The following is a 20,005-nucleotide window of genomic DNA, read 5'->3' on the forward strand; positions in this document are numbered from 1 at the left end:
GATAATGTGGGGAAAATGTTTTACTCATGAGATTTTTATCAACATTGAGGTTGTCAAGTGATTTTAGACATGATTCACATTGGTATGAGTGGAAACAGAAATATTTAGGGACATATTAAGCCTGAAATAGCTGTAAAACATCTAGTTTCTCTTGTTCCTAATATTGGATCATTAGTTTGTTTTTCTTGGCATTTTCAAGAGGACATCAGATTAGATTCTGTCACTGAAATGGAAATAAATAAGGCTATTTTAAGAAGAAAAATCTCAACAATCCTTGCTGGAGAAAAAAAAAATAAAAATTAAGTAGCTATTGTGTAACTGAAAAATAACTGAGACTAAGTGTGCTGGCATAAAAATATGAATGAAAAATTGGGTAATTTAGTAGTCTGTAGGTAAAAGCTATCTGAAAGCTGCTTGACTGTTGTTGCTATATATTTAAACAGTCGTGTGATAAGGAAAAAGATGTCTATTGACAGGAGGATTGCTTAAGAAGGCGAAACACAAATCAGACAAGCAGTTATAAAATTTATTTTTGCAAATGGTTATGTTGCCCTTCAACATGATGGATTGTATTGAGTGGTGTTTGCATATAAACAATATCACCTTAACAACACTGTGCTTGGTAGCAGTAATTTTCAGCTCCTAATCTACAGGCAGTGAACTCTGATGCTTAGAGACCTTTAGTTTCTAAGGGAGTCCAATTTAGGTTTCAAGTAATTTAAATGCACATTAGAGCTGAATTTTAAATACAGAGCTAAAGTCAATAGTTGTTGACTTTTTAGGGCCTTCTTGTGTTTTCTTAGAGTTATTTTGGTGTTCCTACAGATGAGAAATGAAATAAATAAGAACAAAAGGTTGGAGGGAGAGAGCAAAATAATGAAACGAGAAGCTTGCTCCATGGTTTAAGGCTTATTGCTGAAAAACAGTACTTAATGATTGTATCAAATAGTACAATGTTTAGAGCTGGAAGAAAGCATCTTTGGAAACAGAGCATTGGCAGAGTTATAAAGGTAAGGAAAACTGAACTTTGGACTAGGTAGAGAGTAGTAACTGCATAGTTTGAATAAAGGTGTGAAATGAGGGGCGGGGGGGGGTGTAAAAACTGTTTTGAAATGGTTTAAGTGGGTAATGTTGGTTTCAAAAAGCATTCTAATTACATAAAAATGGATAAACTTTGCCTTTTAAAGCAAAACATATTTTGGGACAGGTATTTGTCACGAGAAATAGTTTTTTTTGTGTAGCTGGTCTTATAAGTTAGTTGATAAGGAATCAATCAAGACTTTGAAAGATAGATTTGCATTTGGAGATACTTATGCATTTGACTACTGGTACTTGTATCTTGTCCGTATTATTGCACTGGTCTGGTAATAGTATAATTTCACAAACATTAGACCAGTGCAATAAAGAGTTTGATGCTGGATCTTGCAACAAAACAGGGGTGGCCTCCCTCTGCCACCAAGGAAAACTTTCATTTATCTTTACTTTTCCCATACTATAAAATGGGAATGGAGTTTTGAGGACACTATGTAGCACTAAGAAACGGTAATAAAATATAGAAGCCACTAAGACCCTTAGGCTAATTTTAAAAGCTGGTTATTTGAACAAGTTATTCCTGAGTTAATGCAATGTCATAACAAATGGGAAAGCTGTGCTTGAGGTTTGAGACTTAAAAGCCACTAAGGGGCTTGCACTAATTCTGTAGGGTATTTGTTTTTTGGAGAAGAGTGAATAAAAAGGTGTGTGTCTGTTGAAAACTCAGGGTGCTTGGAAAGCATAAAATGTTTTCCAGTTTACTTTTACAGGTAAATCAATGAGCAATACTTAGGCAATATAAAACATTAAAGTAAAATGAGAGAAAAGTTAAAGGAGAGACAGAGGAATGCCATGTTGATTAGACAGATTTTGGGTAAGACAGTAAATTAGCAGTAAAGTACTCTTTTTGACTCTTTTACTATTGAACTTCACAATAAAGTTCAAGTGCATTGCTTATCCACCAGGCTTTGATCTGAGTGTGTCTAAATTCAGTAATACATGGTATTCTGACAGCCAAGTGCAGCATTGCTGAATAAACTGTGCTCAGAAACAAGTTTTAACTTGTGCAGGTATGACTTGCATACTAAACATTCATGCTAACTCTAGAATGTCTGCAGACACATTAGCAACTGCCCACTGTAATGGAGAAGTTGGCAATAGTCAATATTTGGTTTCTAAGTCTGTTGTTTTAAAGGGAGGACCCCTAGCACCTCTGACTTCTGATATTTTACTACATTCTGCTTAAATATATATACTTATACACTCTTGTGATAGTTAGAAAATACTTTTAAAATAACAAGCAAACAACCAAAACATAACTTAATCCCCACTTGTTGTTTCAGATTGATGATGTGATGTCCATGGGTTTAGGAGTATGTTAAAAGGGCTTTAGGAATCTTCCCTTTATTCAGCTTCAGGGGAAGATGTCTAATTTTCTGTGCTAATTTTTTTTTTGTATTAGAAATTTTAAGGGTTTATGGAACAAATAAACCAAGCTACCTATTATAACCAGATTAATCATCAAAAGTAATTTTCAGTTAATTAGTTTAGCTTTGGGCTTACATCTGTTGTGCATGAAAGGATGACCTTTCATACCTTTGTAACTAACTAAGAGGCGGAAAAGAAACCCAAAACTAAATGTGGTGGTGTTGCTCTTCTTTATATCAAGAACTGAGGTAAAGCAGTATAATTTAAACTTGGACAGTCCTTCCATGTATCTAAGTGAGAAAGCGTTTTCTTTTGCAACTACTGTTCCACCTGGATTTTCCAAAATCATGGGTCATTATGAGGAGTCTTTGTTTTATGACCTTGATCAGAATTGTTGCTGATACTTTTCAGGGTTTGCATGTAAATGTCACTGCATTTACCATCAACGTTTCCCTTACCTGCATAAATGATAGCTTTTGTGCTTTAGCAATCCTTCCATCTTCAAATCTTAGTCTTCCAGTGTTCTATTAAATATTGTTTGTTCAAATTACATAAAACTGCCTGTCTTTTTTGTGTTTTTTTTTGTTTTTTTTTTTTGTGTGTGTGTACAGAGGCTGTCTGGGGATATGTACTTCTGTAGTTTATCCTGCAGGATGTAAAATACAAATACACAGAAACTCCTAGGCCATGACCACATTGCTTGTTTAAAGCATGATGGGGGGGTAGTTAAAGTTAGTGTCTTGAAGTCCAAAGACTGAATTTTGGAACAGGTTGGTGAATTCCTTCACTGAAGGTCTGGTTGATATGAAAGGGTTGAGGGCCTGAAATGCATCACTGGACAAAAATCACAAAGGAAACAAATGTGGATCAGAAATCTACTTGTTCCTTCATGAGCCTTTTGCTTATTTACATCTGACCCTTAAAGATGGATGGGAGGGAAAGAATGAGAGGTAGAAAGCTCAACATTTTCTTACAAGTCATTCATTGAGATTCCTAATCTTAAGCAAAGAATATCTTAAAAATTTATTTTTTTTTAGTGATATGTAAAAGGAAACTGATATTTTGATCAGCTTCCAGTCTAGTTTGAGTGTTTTCAAATATTTAAATTAATGACATACTATAGAAAGCATTTAAGTTAGGTTTCTTCTACTTTTTGGGGGACAACTGAATCCTAAAAGTGAGGCAGAATTGTCTTCATCTGACTGCAACAAGTGAAAAGTGAGAGTTTGTGACTGGGAAACACTTCATTTGGGGAGAAGTTCTTAGAAATGGCAGATCATCAAAATAATAGAGAAGCAAGACAGGCAGGATGTGTTCTTGACTTGCATTGTAGCAGCTATGAAGGAAAACATGCATGTAACTTGTAGCAATTGGGTGTCCACTGGAACAATGCAAATGCCTTTCAGAAATGATGTGATAAATGCAAGTTAATGTCTTTAATAATCATAAAACGATACCTTTACTATTGAGATAAAAAGTCCTTGGATTCTCTAGGTAGACTTCATTAAAATAATTTAAGTTAACTAGATTTTTACAGTTTTGTGACATATTAACAACAAACTCTTGTGGGACTTAGACATAAAATATTGCATAACGCTATGCGAGCAGCTACACACAGTAGCTACTGTATTTGTTATAAAGCTTGAGAGACTGCAATTAAAGGATTGGAAACATTAAAAGAACTGAAACAAATGTTGGAGCATGATTTCCCAGTTTGAGAAGGTGCTCATGATTTCAGCCTACATAAACAGCAACTTGTAGAAGAAATGGAGACTATGAACATATCACAGGGCCATCTGTATAGGTGGAGTTGGGAACTGGTAACATAAGATGAATACCTTGTGTAGCAATGTATCTGAAGTTCTATACTGGAAACACAGCAGAATATAGAAGTATTCTCTGTAGTTAAAGTAAAACAAAGGGTTTTTTGCTAGATAAAGTAGAAGCTAACTAATTGTCAGAGTATTGGTTGTATTTTCTATGTTAAAGATGCATCATCAGTTGTGCTCAAATTACTGAAACAACAGTTTTTAGGATTCTGCTGTTATAATCTAGTGTGAAGCTGATTCAGCCTAAAATGGTTGCTTTTTGTGTGCCTAACTAGGGGGAAAATTTTCTGATTTGAGAACATGTAGGAAAGACCAATCCTGTGGTGACATTTCACTTTTGGGAAAGTGATGACTGCTGTAGGGAACGACAGAGCTAAAATAGCATGAAGTACATGTACAAATTAATCTGCTACTGCATTCATCAGGTGTGTCTGTGTGTGTTTGTCTTCCACAGGGTAAAACATTTCCAGTGCATTCAGCATTTATGAAAGTGTGCTAGTAATTATGAGTTTACCAAATATTTGAAAATTCCTCCAGAAAGTAGGAAAGATGCTTACATAAGGGTGTAAACTGTATTATGCAAGTTCTATTGGCTCTGCAGAAGCTTGTGGATAAATCACTTGTGCATACTTTAAACAGTCACTAGATTTTTTTTTCATAATCACTGGGGAAATAAAGATTGTATTTACCACCAATGAAACATAATTCTAAATTTTTTTTTTAAATGAAATGATATTAAATCTTGTAATCCACAAGCACAACAATGCCAGTAACTATTCCAGAAGGCTATTTTGTCTATGATGTAATGATGTGTATCACATATGGGAATTCAATTCAATTAGTAGAGTAGGCATACTGCTTGAAGAGTGGTATAATAACTATAGTTAAGCACATTTGTAAACACTTGTGTACCTTGAAGCTTGTGGCTTGTTTTACTTCTCATTATACCAAAGAGATAAGGTATGAAACCTCAGTACCCTCCAGCAGCATCTGTCTTTATTAGAGAAAGCTTACAATATCTTCCACAAATAACAAAGATGGGTCCGAATCCTATCTTGATGATCATACATGATCAGACTTAAAAGTCTGGGACTAAGTACTTAGGGTGTTGAAGATAACTTGCAGAATGATGGAGCTGTACACATAAAATGCCTCTCCCTCTCTGTGGCAACTGAGGCATGGACTCCAGTTGTGATGCAGCTGAAATCATTTACTGAGTGAGCTTATAGGCTTTTGATAGACCCTTGCCTAGCAGTTAGTAATTGTTAGTATCTGCTAGTTTCTTTTTAGTACCTTTTGCAACATCATACGCTTTTCTCAACCAATCACATTATTGTTCACATGCCTTTGCTTGAACAACTTATTTGTTCGCGGATGTATAAGCACATTTCTCTGTTATCACTTTCCATTTTCCCTTAAACACACATTCTTTTGTCCCCTCAGTCCACATTGGAGACTTTCATTAGCTCCCGGGAAAGTCCCAGCTACAACATTACATCTTTGTCTTCAGTAGCTTCTTTGTTTCAATGTCTACAGTTCTCAGAGATTATCTGGGTGTTCTAACTTTGACTCCTCTTGACTCCCATGGTCTGCCGCTGATGATGGTCAGGATGTTCATGCTCTCTTTCAGGTCTGCTGGCGCAGCTTCTTGTGCAGCATTCCGCACACCTCTGCTCCCTCCCTCTGCTCCCTCTCTCTGCTCCCTCTCTCTCCTCCCTCCCCCACCCCAGGCTTTCAGCAAATAGTATTGAGCAAAAGGCTGATAATAGAGATTTTGCGCTAAATCTGAAAATAGAACCCAGGGAGTCAACTGTAACATTGTAATGGGTAGCTTATAAAAATAATCATTTGTGTGCCTTAGGAATATAAACCATAAGTATGGAGGAATGTAATAATTTTTACCTTTTAAAAGAAATTTTAGAATTTTTATTTTTATCTTCAAAATAGATTGCGAATTATTCATTGTCCACTTTGTGTTTTGTAACAGCAAAAGCTTAAGGAAGAAAGGGAGGCTAAACGTGCCAGGCTGGATGGCAGGCATGACTACTTACTGGACACCATTGCCTGCTTTGGGAACCTGGACAAAGCAGAAGTAGAAGATGAAATTCTTGATGGTGACCAGGTAATCTGATGAATTTGATAGTGAAGCTCATAGGGTGCTTTAGAACTGATATTATCATACTCTGTGAGATATTTATCAGACTTTGTGTCTGAGATTACTCTAGTTTTCTCTTAAAAAAAATATTTCTCAGCAGTTTGTAATTAAGTTGAACAAAAGTGTCCTTACTTTCAGAACCTATTGTGATGATTTTGAGATTGATTAGATATTTTGCTTTCCAGTGGTTATAGTTAGTACAATAAGTTCTGTGACTGTATTTCATGCAAAAAACCCCTTTTAATAGTGCGTATGCTATGCATAATCTCAATATTATCTCAAACAGATAGAGTGCATTGACAAATTCCTGGCCCCTGGAGGTCTGCGTCATCTGATGTTCTACTATCAAGATGTGGAGACGACGGGTACAGGTAAACAAACTTGGGTTCTCCAGCAGCATGTAATCACTGTACTGAGCAAGTATGCAAGGAAAAAAGCAACTAGTAAAGTTCTTATGTGCTGAGGCTTAAGGCAGATCAAATTCGGTTGTATTGGGACACCAATCCTTGTTCATGAAATGAGGATTGATAAAATTACTGAAGCTTGTCAGTGTACTTCCACATATTGCTTGTATGCAGCAGCAAGTAATTCCCTTGTGAGCCCAGCAAATCTCGTCTGGAGGGGTGAACAATGGTTTTCAACAGTTAAAAGATGATTTTAATGTGAGGTGAGCAGTGATAGGTGCTCTGCCCCTCCCTGTCATGCCACCAGTCTTTCCTAGAACCTCTTCATATTTCTTCACACTTTACCATTCATCCAGGTGTCCTGCTACCAATGGCCCCAGGAGGCCTGCAGGATGTGTAGTAGGGCCATTATCCCAGAATTCCCTTTTGCTCATATCCCGTTTCCTTCCCCAGTGCCCACATGTTATCACACCTCTGGGGAAAGCCTATAAGGTGGGGAGGGGGACTTACGGGTGGTCACCTGATCCAAAAATAGGGATCTCTGGGCACATAGTCACATGCCTGAGAAAAGAAAGGGTAAGGGACCTGGCACTTTTTGCATTGTTTTGGATGTTGTCCTTTAACTACTGGTGTCGGTGTCAGCAATTCACTTTTTGATCTTTCTGTTGTTGCAGTGTCTCACTAAAATGTGTATGCATGCAATTCTACTGTAAAGGAACATTAGAAAACTAGTATCAGAGAAGCAACGTGTCGAAAACCACAATTTAAGATATTTATTCCCTCCTCCCTTCCACCTCAACTGAAGACACTGCTGCTACTTGCTGACTCTTTACAAATGTTCCCAACAGCCTAAATGTGGGAGCAGCATATTCAGCAATCCTGAACTTTTGCTTAGAAGGAATAGAAAAGAAATAAGTTAATAGAAATAAAAGGCTTTTGATGTGAGAATTAGAAAGTTAGATTAAATAGTTCTTACTGTGCTGTGAGGACTCTGGATGCTGCATGCTGTGAGTGGGTAGTCCCATGGGGTGGTTCCCAGGGGCTGGGACTCAAGAGATACACAAATGATGACTGAACTGTTTGTTTAGAAAACTCTTATTTGAGTAAATAATCAGTGGGTTTTAAATATTCCTTTAATTTGAATCTATAGAGCAATTTGGCCTTCCAGAAACAGGAATGACCTCTCATTTGACAAAGAAAAAGAAACCTAAAGTGTTTGTGACAGAAGGAAAAGAAGTTGCTTTAACTGGTGTATGCATTTTCTTCATTAGATGTGGTCTTTCTAAACACATCACAGCTGAGAATATTCGCCAGGTAAGAGTCAGTGACTGCTGGTCACTGAACATAATCTTGTTTAAATTTCATCTTAGGGTATTTGCTCTCAGTATGTGATATGACAGTCTTTGACACGCAGGAATGAGCAAAAGGACACAGTTTGGCTATGTGAAACACAAGGCAAAACAGCAGGGGAAGGGAAAAACTCCAACATTATGTAGGGTTGAATTGTATTATTGCTGTGAAGAAATGATGCTAAGGAAGAAAATTTATAATAATCTAGAATAACAGAGTAATTAGTCAATACCTAAATAATAAACTGTTTAATCTCAACAAGTGCTAGCAAATCAATTAAAAAAAAAATCAAGAATGGCTTTGTTTTTGAGAGTGTACATGCAAATTATATACAAACAAGTATTTACTGGTGAAATACTCCTTAAATCTATGACAATCTGAAGTGAACAAAGCTGGATCAAGTGCTGCAGTAATGAGAACAGAGTAAAATGTGGGGTATCCCACAGCTGTAAGTTATCAGAGTGTTGTGGAAAACTTTCAATGTGCTTTAAAATAGGGGTTTTCAAGTACAACCTCTAAACCAGCAAGTTTTAACATTCCCCATCTCTTCTAAGGGTGGGAAAAAAAACAAACCAAACCCTTTAAACCTCTTTAAAACTGTATTTTGCCCAGATAGGCAAGAAATAGAAGAGCAAAGGGTGGGTGAGCCGGTGTCATCAGGTTATTATGATTTGTACACATGTATGCTTTAAAGTTTTATGCTAACTTCTTAATTTTTTTTTTTTTTGTGATTTTGAAAGGTCTGGCTTAGAGTTTTAACCAGTTATATACTATTTAATGTTTGAAGGTTTTTTTTCTTATTAATAGTGCTTGCAAGCTGGTATATGCAAATGAAAGATGTGTAAATCAGACTTCTTCACAAGTAATGATATAGACCTTGATGATAGTAAAGGATACCTTAAAGCTAGGAAAGACAAGCTGTAAAGTAAAGCTGGTATGTGTGAGGATGCATCTAATGTGTGACACTTGAATACAAGTTGTCTGGTGTTAAATTATGTTACTGAAAAAAAATCATGTGGTACCTTCTAATGAAGCAAAATATGGCTGGCAGATTAATGTAATTTACTTTAGAAGTCAGAAGAGTAATTTTCAGAATGTCTCTCTCAAACTGGATAAAGGTATTCTTTTTGGACCAAAATCTTTGGGCAACTGCAAATTGGGTTTAACTATAGTTCATAATTCCTCTGGTATTTAAGCCTTTTAAATGCATTGATCTCTGCCTATATAGGCATATATATCCAAATACATTAAAAAATAAAATTCTGATAGCTTTAGAAATGGCAGACTAATTTTATTCACCCATATAAGCTGAACTTTATAAATAACAGTCTCTTATACTCTCATTGTATTTTGAAGTGTTTTCAGATCTTTGTTTCCTCAGAATGACAAACTGTGACCATGTGCAAATATTGCAGCCCCTGTTAGCAAGAATTGTGCTGGTGGCGTTTGAAGGGCCCTTTTAATTTTTGAAGTAATCAAGGCAGTAGGACAGGAATAAATACAATGATGGCAAAGTTTTGTTTTCTATTTTAACTTGCACTGTGTTTCTTTTACAGGAAGTAAATTTTAATGTGATGAACGTAGGTCGAGATGGCTTACTAAAAAGTGTTGAGCAGTTGATATTGGAAATCTTCATTCCAGCCTTACAGACTATGGACCATAGCTGGGTTGAACTTGTTGAACCTCAACTAGCTTCAAGTGTTAAGCAGAACTTCCTTTATTCTCTTGAAGCATTTGTTAGTGTGCTATCAGGAACTCGGCAAACTCTGTTAGAAAAGGTAGTATATTCACATGGCAAATAGACATTGAGCTAGCTGAAGAATGTCTCTTGCTCTGGAGCACTTGAATTAACTGCTGTTGTAGAATACTTATAAAAATAGCTTTTGTTAAACTGGACAAAACCAACCCTTTTTTTTGTTGTCATCAATTGCATGTTGATCTGTGGCTTAAATAATTCTGCAGGTGCTTCTATTCTTGTTTGTTCTGGTGCCTTTAACCATTTGAGCTATTAATTACTTGACTCTCCAATGGCTGTGTCCACTCTTAAATCAAGAATGATTAATGCCTGACAACTAGTTGCTTTAACAGTTAATTTCTACTCAGCCTTTGTGAAGGAAAGAGCATGACAGCACAAGGTGCTAGGCTGGTGAATTCTCCAGATTCTAGTGTCCAGTTCTGACTCAAACCAGTTTAATTTAAGCTGAAGTGGGAATATTAAGTGGGGCAATCAGTTACTTTTTGATGCTCCTGGATTATTTGTTATGAACATTTCAGCGTTTCAGGGTCTTTTAACCTGTGTTTTAGATCAATCTGAAGAATTGTGAAACATATGATCTGAAAACTCTAAGAGGACCTTCAGATTACTTGGTGGTTGCTAACAGTGCAGATGCTCTTGAAAAAATAGAAGTCTACATGAAAGGATGGACCAAACAAATTGAGCAGGTGATAATATTGAGAAATTGTAAAATACGACAACATCTGCATATTGACAGAGGATGAATTTAATCCTGTTGGTGTATAGCTACCTTTCTATATAATTAGATGTGATCAATCCCTGTATTTTAAAGCATTGTTTGCATTTTGTGTGCTTTTACTTCTGCATGGGAATATTATTGAGAGATTTTTCCATCTACTGGTAAATAGAGCATATAAGTGTCTTTGGAAGCTTAGGCTCTGTTTTTGCTAGTCATCTATTCTTAAAGTAGAAAACAGTAATTCTCATTGGATTTAATGAAACAAAAGGAACACAATAATTCACTGAACACTATTCTCAGTGGTCAAAATTTCACTTTGAAACATACTTTGCAGGTTATTTGCAGAAAATGTAATTTTCTGTAACAGTGCCCTTGAGATACTACTCCCTTTTTGACCCAGAAGTAGAAAAGCCATGCAAAATTGAGGCCTCTGATGTGAGGTGGTGGCTGAGTTGAGTAATTTATTGTGGGAGGTTAATACTGGAAGTTAAATTATGAATTAATCCATAGTATCCATGCAGATAAAAAATATTAGCATCATTCAATAATATTATTCTATGATAAAAGGTTCTTGCAGAAAATGATCAGTTGAGAAAAGAAGCTGATGACCTTGGACCACGAGCAGAGCTTGATTATTGGAAAAAGAGATTGTCAAAATTCAACTACCTTACAGACCAACTGAAGAGCCCAGATGTGAAGGCAGTGCTTGGAGTACTCACTGCTGCTAAATCCAAGCTGCTGAAGGTTACTATTTTGACTTATGATGGATGCAAAGACTAGAAATGCTCTGTATACTGTAGTTCATTTTGGCAACGTGTGTAGCATTGCTGTTGGGGAAAATATCGAAGCATCTTTGCCTTTGCTTTCTTTGTCTCTTCCTATTTCTCATCTTGAGTAGATAAAATTTAAATCTATCATAATTTATTGGAGAAGACTGAAAATCCCTTTTGTCTAAAGGCTGATAATGTTCTGCATCCACATGGTTCAACAGAAATAAATACTTATATATCTTTGAAAAGTTGATTATTAAATCGGACATTGATTTAATGAATTGGATATTTGATGAAAAGAAAAACCCCACCACTTTCTCATGCTTTTACAGTGCCTCTCTAAACTGCTTGTGGGGTCATAACTTCTCACATTGACACAATGAAGTTAAAACCACAAATAGAAAAATAAGTGAATAAGACATAAGACAAATGTTTATCAGTCCATCAAGCAAAAATAGTTAACAGGTGATGTCTGTGTATTTTAGAGCAGCTTGTCTTGACACTGCTACTGGTGTAATCTGTTGAGCTGAGTGGTCTAAACTATGTTCAAAGTCAAGTAATTGAAGCAAAAAAATGACTTGTTCCTCATTTTGGGCAAACAAGTAACTCTCAAGTAATAGATCTGTACTTTCAAATGTGGTTAAAGACTAATAACAAAGCAGCTTGGGTTTATTTTTCTTTCCCAACTTTTTATTCTTAGAACTGGCAAGCGTTGGATATTCGCATCACAGTTGCAGCAAATGAAGCTAAAGATAATGTGAAATACCTCTATTCTCTGGAAAAATATTATGACCCATTATACAATAGTGATCCTGTAAGCAGAACTTTTTAATTCTTAACATAAATCTCTTGAGGCCACTAAAATTAATGTATTTTGCAGGATCAGTTTGGAAATTACATACATAGCATTTGTGGTATGCGTCTCCAGATTGACTTTTTTTCAGTTATGTTGAAAGTAGCCTGGTGGGATTACAAAATAAAGTACTTGTTATTTTGTTGCTGTGGTATCTATGCAGCTTTTGGTCTGATGATGGGACTGAATTCTGTGCTATGGGAGGAAGTGAAATTTTTGAGATTAAAAAGAAATAAAAAACGGTGTGTGTGTGTAAGTGAACCTAGCGCTATGCTAAGGACAAAGGCTGGGCTTTTGTCTTTGTGTTGGTGGCCAGGTCATGCTTAGCCAAACATCTATAACGCAATTTTCAGCTACTTGGGTTAGGAAAACAAATACAGTTATGCAAATGTTCAGGTGTAAATATAAAGGACCTTCTTGTAACATAGTAACAGGACATTACAAGCATAACAAGTAGTAAACAAAACTAGCCAACCTAAAGGACAAGATAGGAGGAAGGATTCTTACTGTCCATTATAGGCTAAAGAAGGTGGCAAATTATTGCTTTTATTAAAACGTGTTTTTCAACTGAATGTATGCATCTTTATAGTCAGAGATGCATGAAGAGTATCTATGAAGATTCAAAGCTTTGATCATCCAAGATACCTTTCTTTCTCTCTCCATACTTTTCCCAAAGTGAAATTGCTTCCAAACAGTGCTCTGGGCAACCATGCTGCAGCTCTGTTTGTTTCCACTTACTACATACACGCTATTAGAACAGTGTATTCTTTCAGTGTTTTCCAGTATGATATTTGAGTCTCTCTGGTGAAAGGTTGGGTATGATACCCATAGAAACCACAGTTGAAGTTAAATATGCTTGCTACTGGCACTGTGCAGGGTCTGTTCAACTTGATCTGCTTTGTGCTTCCCCATAATGACTCTTACCAAGGAGGAAGTAGTGCCATCTTCAGAGAAGTTTAGTTTTGAGGAGAGCATGGGGGGAAGCCATTGAGGTATGGAGAGTGTACCTTTTCCTTACTGATATTTATCAGTAAAATATTGAGAAGCAGTTTGTCAGTAGAGTAAAACTGACATTTCTTTGAAATTCAGAAGCGAGGAGGACCTGTCTCAAAAATCTTTGTCTGGCCTCTTCATGGGCTGAAGACAGGATTGCTGGGGTCTTGAAATGATGCTTCTCTTCAAAGTATTTAGCAAAAGGCATTTTTTTGGTACACAGGAGTTACTGAAAACCATATAGCGCACTGGAGAATTAAAATGGTGTGGTGGGTCAACCTTGGCTATGGGTTAAGCACTCTCTCCCACTCCTCAACAGGATGAGGGGAGAACATAGCATGAAAAAGCTCATGGATTTTTTCAAAGACATAGGGTTCACTTATCTATTATAACCATGGATGAAACAAACTTGACTTGAGACAAAGTAACTCAAGTTATTGACAGTTAAAATGGATTTAGGTAGTGAGAAACAAAGACAAAAATTAAACCCACATCTCCCCACCACTTCCCCCCACAACTCCTGTCTTCTTTTCTTCTTCCTCAGAGCATCACAAAGGGATGGGGACTGGGGGGGCTGCAGTCAGCCTGTATGGCTCCTCGTCCTACACTTTTCCCTGCTGTGGCCTGGGGCCCCTCAGGGCTCACAGGGCTGTTTCTCACCTGGATCCCCTCAGCCCTGGCTGCTGGGTAGCGGTCTCCCCTTACCCAGGATTTCTCTGAAGCGCCTGCCCATGGCTGAGGGGTTCAGCTCTGTCCTGCGGTGGGGTCATTAGAGCCGGCTGGGACCAGCCTCCCCTCACAAGGGCTGCCTCTCTCTCCAGCACCCGCAGACCTGCACCCCAAAAATGGCCTAGAAGATCACCTCTTCCCAGACACTTCATCTACTATATTAATTTTTTTATTACCTAAATGCCACTACTACAGGAAAGTTGGCTGTAGTTCCTTTTTTCAAATGAGTGCTATGAGGCTTAATGTAATTTTTTTGTGAATCTATTTATATACAAGCTTACATCAGGTTTAGTGAAAGAGTGTACAGACATGCAATTTTCGGTGAAAATAAGTGGTACGTTTGGTCTTTATCAAATTTCACTTGATATCAGAGCATTTCCAACCAAGACTAGTGAAAATTTTTACCTAAAATTGAACTGGAGAACTTGGAGGGTGAAGTAGAAGAGGCCCAGGGAAAGAGGCAAAAATGTTAAGGAGACCATGTTCGTAATATTCCTGTGTTCTCTAATTAGATGTTGAGCTAATGCATGGCAACAGAAGTACTCAGTACAGAAGTACTACAGTTCAGACTCTGTATTTCTTTCCAGGTGTCCATGGTGGATGCTATTCCAGGACTCATAAATGCAGTAAAAATGATTCAGAGTATCTCTGAATATTACAACACATCTGAAAAGATATCGTCGCTGTTTGTGAAGGTTGGTGCTTCAGCATGAAAGGAAACTTTCAGGGATTTTTCTGTGTGTTGTTGCTTGAGTATGAGAGAGAATACATAAAGGAAGTAAGTAATTGAAGAGGCAGCTTTTTGGTCAATTTAATGATGCTTTTTGAACGTTTAAAGAAGCAGAAATAGTGATAAAACTAGTTCAAAGTTACAATTTATATTATTGTCTGTAATTTGGAGTTGTAAGAATTTTTTCAGGCTTCTTGAAGATCCAGGGCTGTTCTCAACCCTGACATGAATTGATTGAGGAGCTTTCTGTTACAATGAGTTTTACCTGTGGTGAACTGTTTTTTGTAGCCCTTAAACCTCCTTAGGTTTGCATGAAGAAGGAAATGCAGTTGGAAGGACAACCTATTCTTCAATGATCATAGTCTCTTTGCTTTCAGAAGTGTTTCTTTTCAGTCTTATGACCTTGTAGTTCTCAGTGTCATTTCAGGGTTGGTTCAAAGTGTTTAGGTTTAAGGTGAGCATAGTTAATCAACAACATTTTAATGGCATAATGGTCTGGGGGCTTGGTATTACAAGGGGAACAGACTATGTGTCTGGTTGTTTGGTACTGCTATCTTGCAGGCTTTAAGCCAGTGGAGTCAAAGGTAGGGGATGAGACTGAAAGAAGGGCAAGTTCTGCTTTATTTTGAAATATTCTTTTCACAAGATGAAAATTGTTTTCAGGTGACCAATCAGATGATTGCAGCATGTAAATCTTACATTACAAACAACAATACGGCCACCATCTGGAATCAACCCCAGGAGAGTGTTATGGAAAAGCTACAAGCAGCCATTAAACTTAAACAGGTAGGTGGGAGAGCACATGGAAAACAATATAAGGTGATTTAGCAGCATGTGGTTAGGAAAACTTTATTTTATACAAGGAAGCAATGTTGTAATGTTTGAAAAAGGAGCAACTGAAAATACCCTTAGGAACTGAGGCATTTATGTTATGGCTAACAGGGAATTTAGACCAGTGTCTGTTTACCTTCCAGAAATAGGATTTCAATGGTTAGCCTAACTTAACTATGCTGCTTATATGAGAATTACTTGGATTGTCATGCCTGAGTTTCTTTAGAAAGTTTCTTACATGATGAAGATGGATATATGATAGAAATGAAAACAGAGTGAGTTACTGAGCTGAAAGTACTTCAGAGATATGTGGATAAGTTATACCTTTAGAAAGGGCAATTCAGTGAACTGAGAATTCAGCTGTTGAAGGTTGCATCCAGTCAGAATATCTTCTGTTTCAATTTATGCCCATTGCCTCTTGCCCTCTGTTACTTTGAAGAACCGAGTTCTGCCTTTTTTTGATAACTTCCCTGTAGATTTCAGAAGGTTCTTGTTAGATTTTCTCTATTATTACTTTTTGATTCTTTAATAATATGTGACTGGAAGATTAGAATTTTATCCTGGTGCTTTCTGAAGAAGCAAATTTTGCATGCTTCTAGTACAAATTAGTGTAAATTTATATGATGTCTTAGCATCAGCAGTGAGTAGTAAATTTGTGTATTTCTATAAACATATAGTAAATGCTGCATTAAAATATGGTGAAGGATTAGTTTATTTCAGTCCGGTGAGTTCCAAAAGCTTTCAGAAAATCAATAGATTAAAACTTAAAATTTGAATCACTTAACAAATTTAGGAAATTCTGGGCCCTTTTTATTAGTATTTCTAAGTGGGGTTATTCATATGTATACTTGATAAAGAAATAATGAACATTGTAATCTAAGGATTATTTTCTTGAAAGAAACCATTTCAAGCAAATCTGTTGACTATGAAAACTGTGTGTAGGAAGAATTTAATTTTAACATATTTGAAGCAGGGTTTGTGACCAGCTAAGAATGCAGAATGAAAACTGGAAGCTGATGACTTTAGAAGGGGTTTTGTTCTGGAAAGTGATTTTGGAAAATTTGAAATACTATTACTCAATAAAACTGCTCAGCACACAATCATTATTTTCTGTCTCTGGAAACTGAAATCTGGGTTGTCATCTTGGATATTCAGTAAACATACCAAGCCCTGCTGTAAAATAGAGGAAACTGAATTTCACGCTAGCTAAGGATGGAATGTACAAATACATACATGTGCAGTTCACTGATTTAATAAAATGTATGATCCTGTAATGGTATTGTTGGGTTAGTTTTCAGACAAATCCTGCTACCCAGTTTATAGTTCTCATGGCTATTTATTGATGAAAATTCTACTTGTTATCAAGATAGGAAAATATCTGCCTGCATAAAGTGTTCTACCTAAAGATAGTGCCCTTTATTATATGCTTAACTTCTTTTTTTCTGTTTTGTTGTTTTTTTTTTAATTAATTCTTTGTTTTCAGGAGTATCAGAATTGTTTTCACAAGGTAAAAGAGAAATTGGAACAAAATCAAGCTGAAAGACAGTTTGCTTTTAGTGAAGTGTATATCTTTGGAAAATTTGAATCCTTTCATCGACGTCTAGTAAAGATAATAGATATTTTCAATACTGTGAAAACCTACTCAGTTCTACAGGAGTCTAAGATAGAGGGATTGGAAGGAATGATCACAAAATATGAGGTACACAGTAAATTTTGGATATCCTGTCCATCTGACTTGAACTTTAAACAGCAAATAATTATGAAAATTAGAAATGTGTTTGCCAAGAGGAAAACTAACTCCAAGTTGTGCTAAAATTACCAATTAGTGTTTAGTGACATAACTGTGTGATTGCTGGGGAAGCGAGCAGACAAAGTGAAGAGGGGCAGGTGGGCATGTGAAGGAGGTCTGTGTTTACTTTTACTTGTTTCTTTGAGCAATTGGAGCAGTGGTTTTATGTTAGGACCAGGAGAAAAACTGAGAAGTGCAACATTTCTGTCTTTATGAACATTTTGCTGGCTATGAAAGTGTACTGTGGCCAAAATTGCAGTATGGGGCGAAATAAGTCCCAGTTCAATTTCTGTGCTGCATAAATGCAAACAAATATAATTTTGTTTTCTTGAAAAAAGTAATTTGAAAAACCTATACCAATTAAATACAACCCTAAAAAACTTGGACACTCAGATTGACTTTTTTTCATTAAGCAAATATGTCCCTGCCCGTGGCAGGGGAGTTGGAACTGGATGACCTTCAAGGTCCCTTCCAATCCAAAACATTTTATGTTTCTATGAAATAGCAAGCTTAATTCCAGCAAAACAGATTATTAAATTTACTTAAAATCTGTACTCTAAATCCAGAGTACAATCATCACTTTTGTGTTTTATGAGGTCAGAAAGAAGTATTTCACAGATGGCTATATTTAAGGTGGGAGAAGAAGAGAAATGACTTAGCTGGTTTGCTCTGGACAGCTCTTAAAGTTTAGGCTTTTTCTTCATTAACAGCAAAATCATTTTGCTTGTTAGTATCACCATTCAGGGTTCTTTCCTGATCCTTTTATTTAGTAGGAGAAAGACTTGAACAACAAGGATCTCTTCTAAGTATATGAATATGCTAAATCATGTTATTTTCCTTCCTTCTTTCCAAGATTAACTTTCTTTTCTAGAAAGAATTTACTAAGCCTGAGTTAACTTACCTTATGTCTTTCTTAGTGCGGTATCATAATTACGGTAATTATATACTGTATTATAATATATACTTATAATGTTACATGCATAAAACATAAAAATATTGTAATTACCATAATTATGAAAATTATATGTTAGAATAGAAAATAATTTTGTAAATATAAAAATAAATCAGAAGTATTTAATGTGTGGAGTTTGTAGACTGCTTTTAAAGATCACATGTGATACAGTGGCAGTACAGGCAACTGAGGCATTCTAATTTGCTTTACCTTGTCCATTGTCTTTTTGTTATGACCACAAGTAAGTCACTTTGTTTTAGTTTAGTAACTGTAGGGTCAAATATGAGCTTTCCTGTTGCAGTCTGCGGTTTTGATTCCTTGACTGCATCCTTCAGAGTAGTCAGTTTTCTTCCTTGTTCTCTTCTGTAGTCTTCTGAGAAGAAACCTAGGCACAAGTGGAAGGCTAGCTTAGTCCAAGAGTATTCCACATGGGCAGGATAGGTGTGTGCTGCTGTAAATTTTACTCTGCTCACTGAGAACTCCACTCTAAAGCTGTGCCAGGAAGCACAGCTTTTCTTCACAATTCAGGTAGCTGAGAATTTTCAAGTTGTGCTATAAAAATACTCTTTTGGTAGGCTGCAGCACAGACATTTATTTGGGGCATTCGTATTTGAAAAGCTGCTTGTGACCAATCGTCCAGGCTGTGATGCAGTCTGCAAAGTGTATGCAGATATACTGCATTATCCATTGCAGCACTCAAGTCCTAAAATAAGGGCTTTTGTGTGAGACCTAGTTCATAGAGTTGTAGAATAGTTAGGGTTAGAAAGGACCTTAAAAATCATCTAGTTCCAATTCCCTGCCATGGGCAGGGACACCTTCCACTAGATCAGGCTGCTCTGTGCCCTGTCCAGCTTGGTCTTGACCACTACCTCTCTGGGCAACCTGTTCCAGTGTCTCACCCTTCTCACAGGAAAGAATTTCTTCCTTATATACAACCTAAATCTCCCCTGTTTCAGTTTGAGCCCATTTCCCCTTGTTCAATCACTACAGTCCCTGATGAATAGCTCCTCTTTGGCATCCTTGGACACTCCCTTCAGATATTGCAAGGCTGCTACAAGATCAATTTCATTTGGTGGGTGGGAGTGGGTAGGTGAGAGGAAATTATACATGCCTTGGTAGAAAATACTACATGGAAGGTTCTGGATAGTATGCATAAATGGCAGAAAGTGATTGTACTTTTTTAATAGTGATAAAATTGAAGTACTGAAGTATTTGATGTGGACCATAGCTACAGTTATGTGACTTATTACATGACTTGAAAAATGTTTACAATAGGAAGTTATTATGTTGCGGGTGTTTATGCTTTACCACTTAGTTGTTATTTGGGATTTGCTTGTTTTTAGAGGAAAAGATGGAAATATTATTTACAGTAAATAAAGATGAAGTTCCATTGGCTTACAATAAAATGTTGTAAGTCTGAGGTGCTGAAAATATACTGAGCTTTGTAGGTATACTGTGGTAAACTACTAGGATGTTGAACAGCGGCTCAGCTCAAGGGTGATGCTGATTCATTTCATTTGAGTGGAAAGCAGCTATGTAAGAGAATCCTGAAATAATAGGTTCTGGGCTGTATATGATGCTTCTTACTGTGTCTTTCAAACTGTCTGTTTTTCTATGGAATCAGCTAATTTAAAGAGATGGAAAATGCTAATGTGAAAATATTTTTCTATGTTGAACTGCATAAGA

At 36.6% G+C, this 20,005-nt stretch overlaps 1 protein-coding gene across 1 annotated transcript in view; it reads left to right on the forward strand.

Moving 5' to 3' along the window:
• The first annotated feature begins 851 nt into the window (after positions 1–851).
• DNAH5 (dynein axonemal heavy chain 5) overlaps positions 852–20,005 on the forward strand; it is a 119,677-nt gene continuing 100,523 nt past the window's right edge. The window contains exons 1-11 of the mRNA XM_057428820.1: positions 852–1,010; positions 6,277–6,411; positions 6,731–6,815; positions 7,999–8,162; positions 9,755–9,976; positions 10,503–10,640; positions 11,240–11,416; positions 12,143–12,256; positions 14,605–14,712; positions 15,411–15,533; positions 17,062–17,277. Coding sequence (XP_057284803.1) covers positions 933–1,010; positions 6,277–6,411; positions 6,731–6,815; positions 7,999–8,162; positions 9,755–9,976; positions 10,503–10,640; positions 11,240–11,416; positions 12,143–12,256; positions 14,605–14,712; positions 15,411–15,533; positions 17,062–17,277 — 1,560 coding nt within the window. The 5' untranslated portion in view covers positions 852–932. The remainder of the gene's footprint in view (positions 1,011–6,276; positions 6,412–6,730; positions 6,816–7,998; positions 8,163–9,754; positions 9,977–10,502; positions 10,641–11,239; positions 11,417–12,142; positions 12,257–14,604; positions 14,713–15,410; positions 15,534–17,061; positions 17,278–20,005) is intronic.

Source organism: Pezoporus wallicus, unplaced genomic scaffold (assembly GCF_028554395.1).
Source record: "Pezoporus wallicus isolate ANWC-B61680 ecotype Strahan unplaced genomic scaffold, APGP_CSIRO_Pwel_v1 contig_6658, whole genome shotgun sequence".
Classification (NCBI taxonomy): Eukaryota; Metazoa; Chordata; class Aves; order Psittaciformes; family Psittacidae; genus Pezoporus; species Pezoporus wallicus.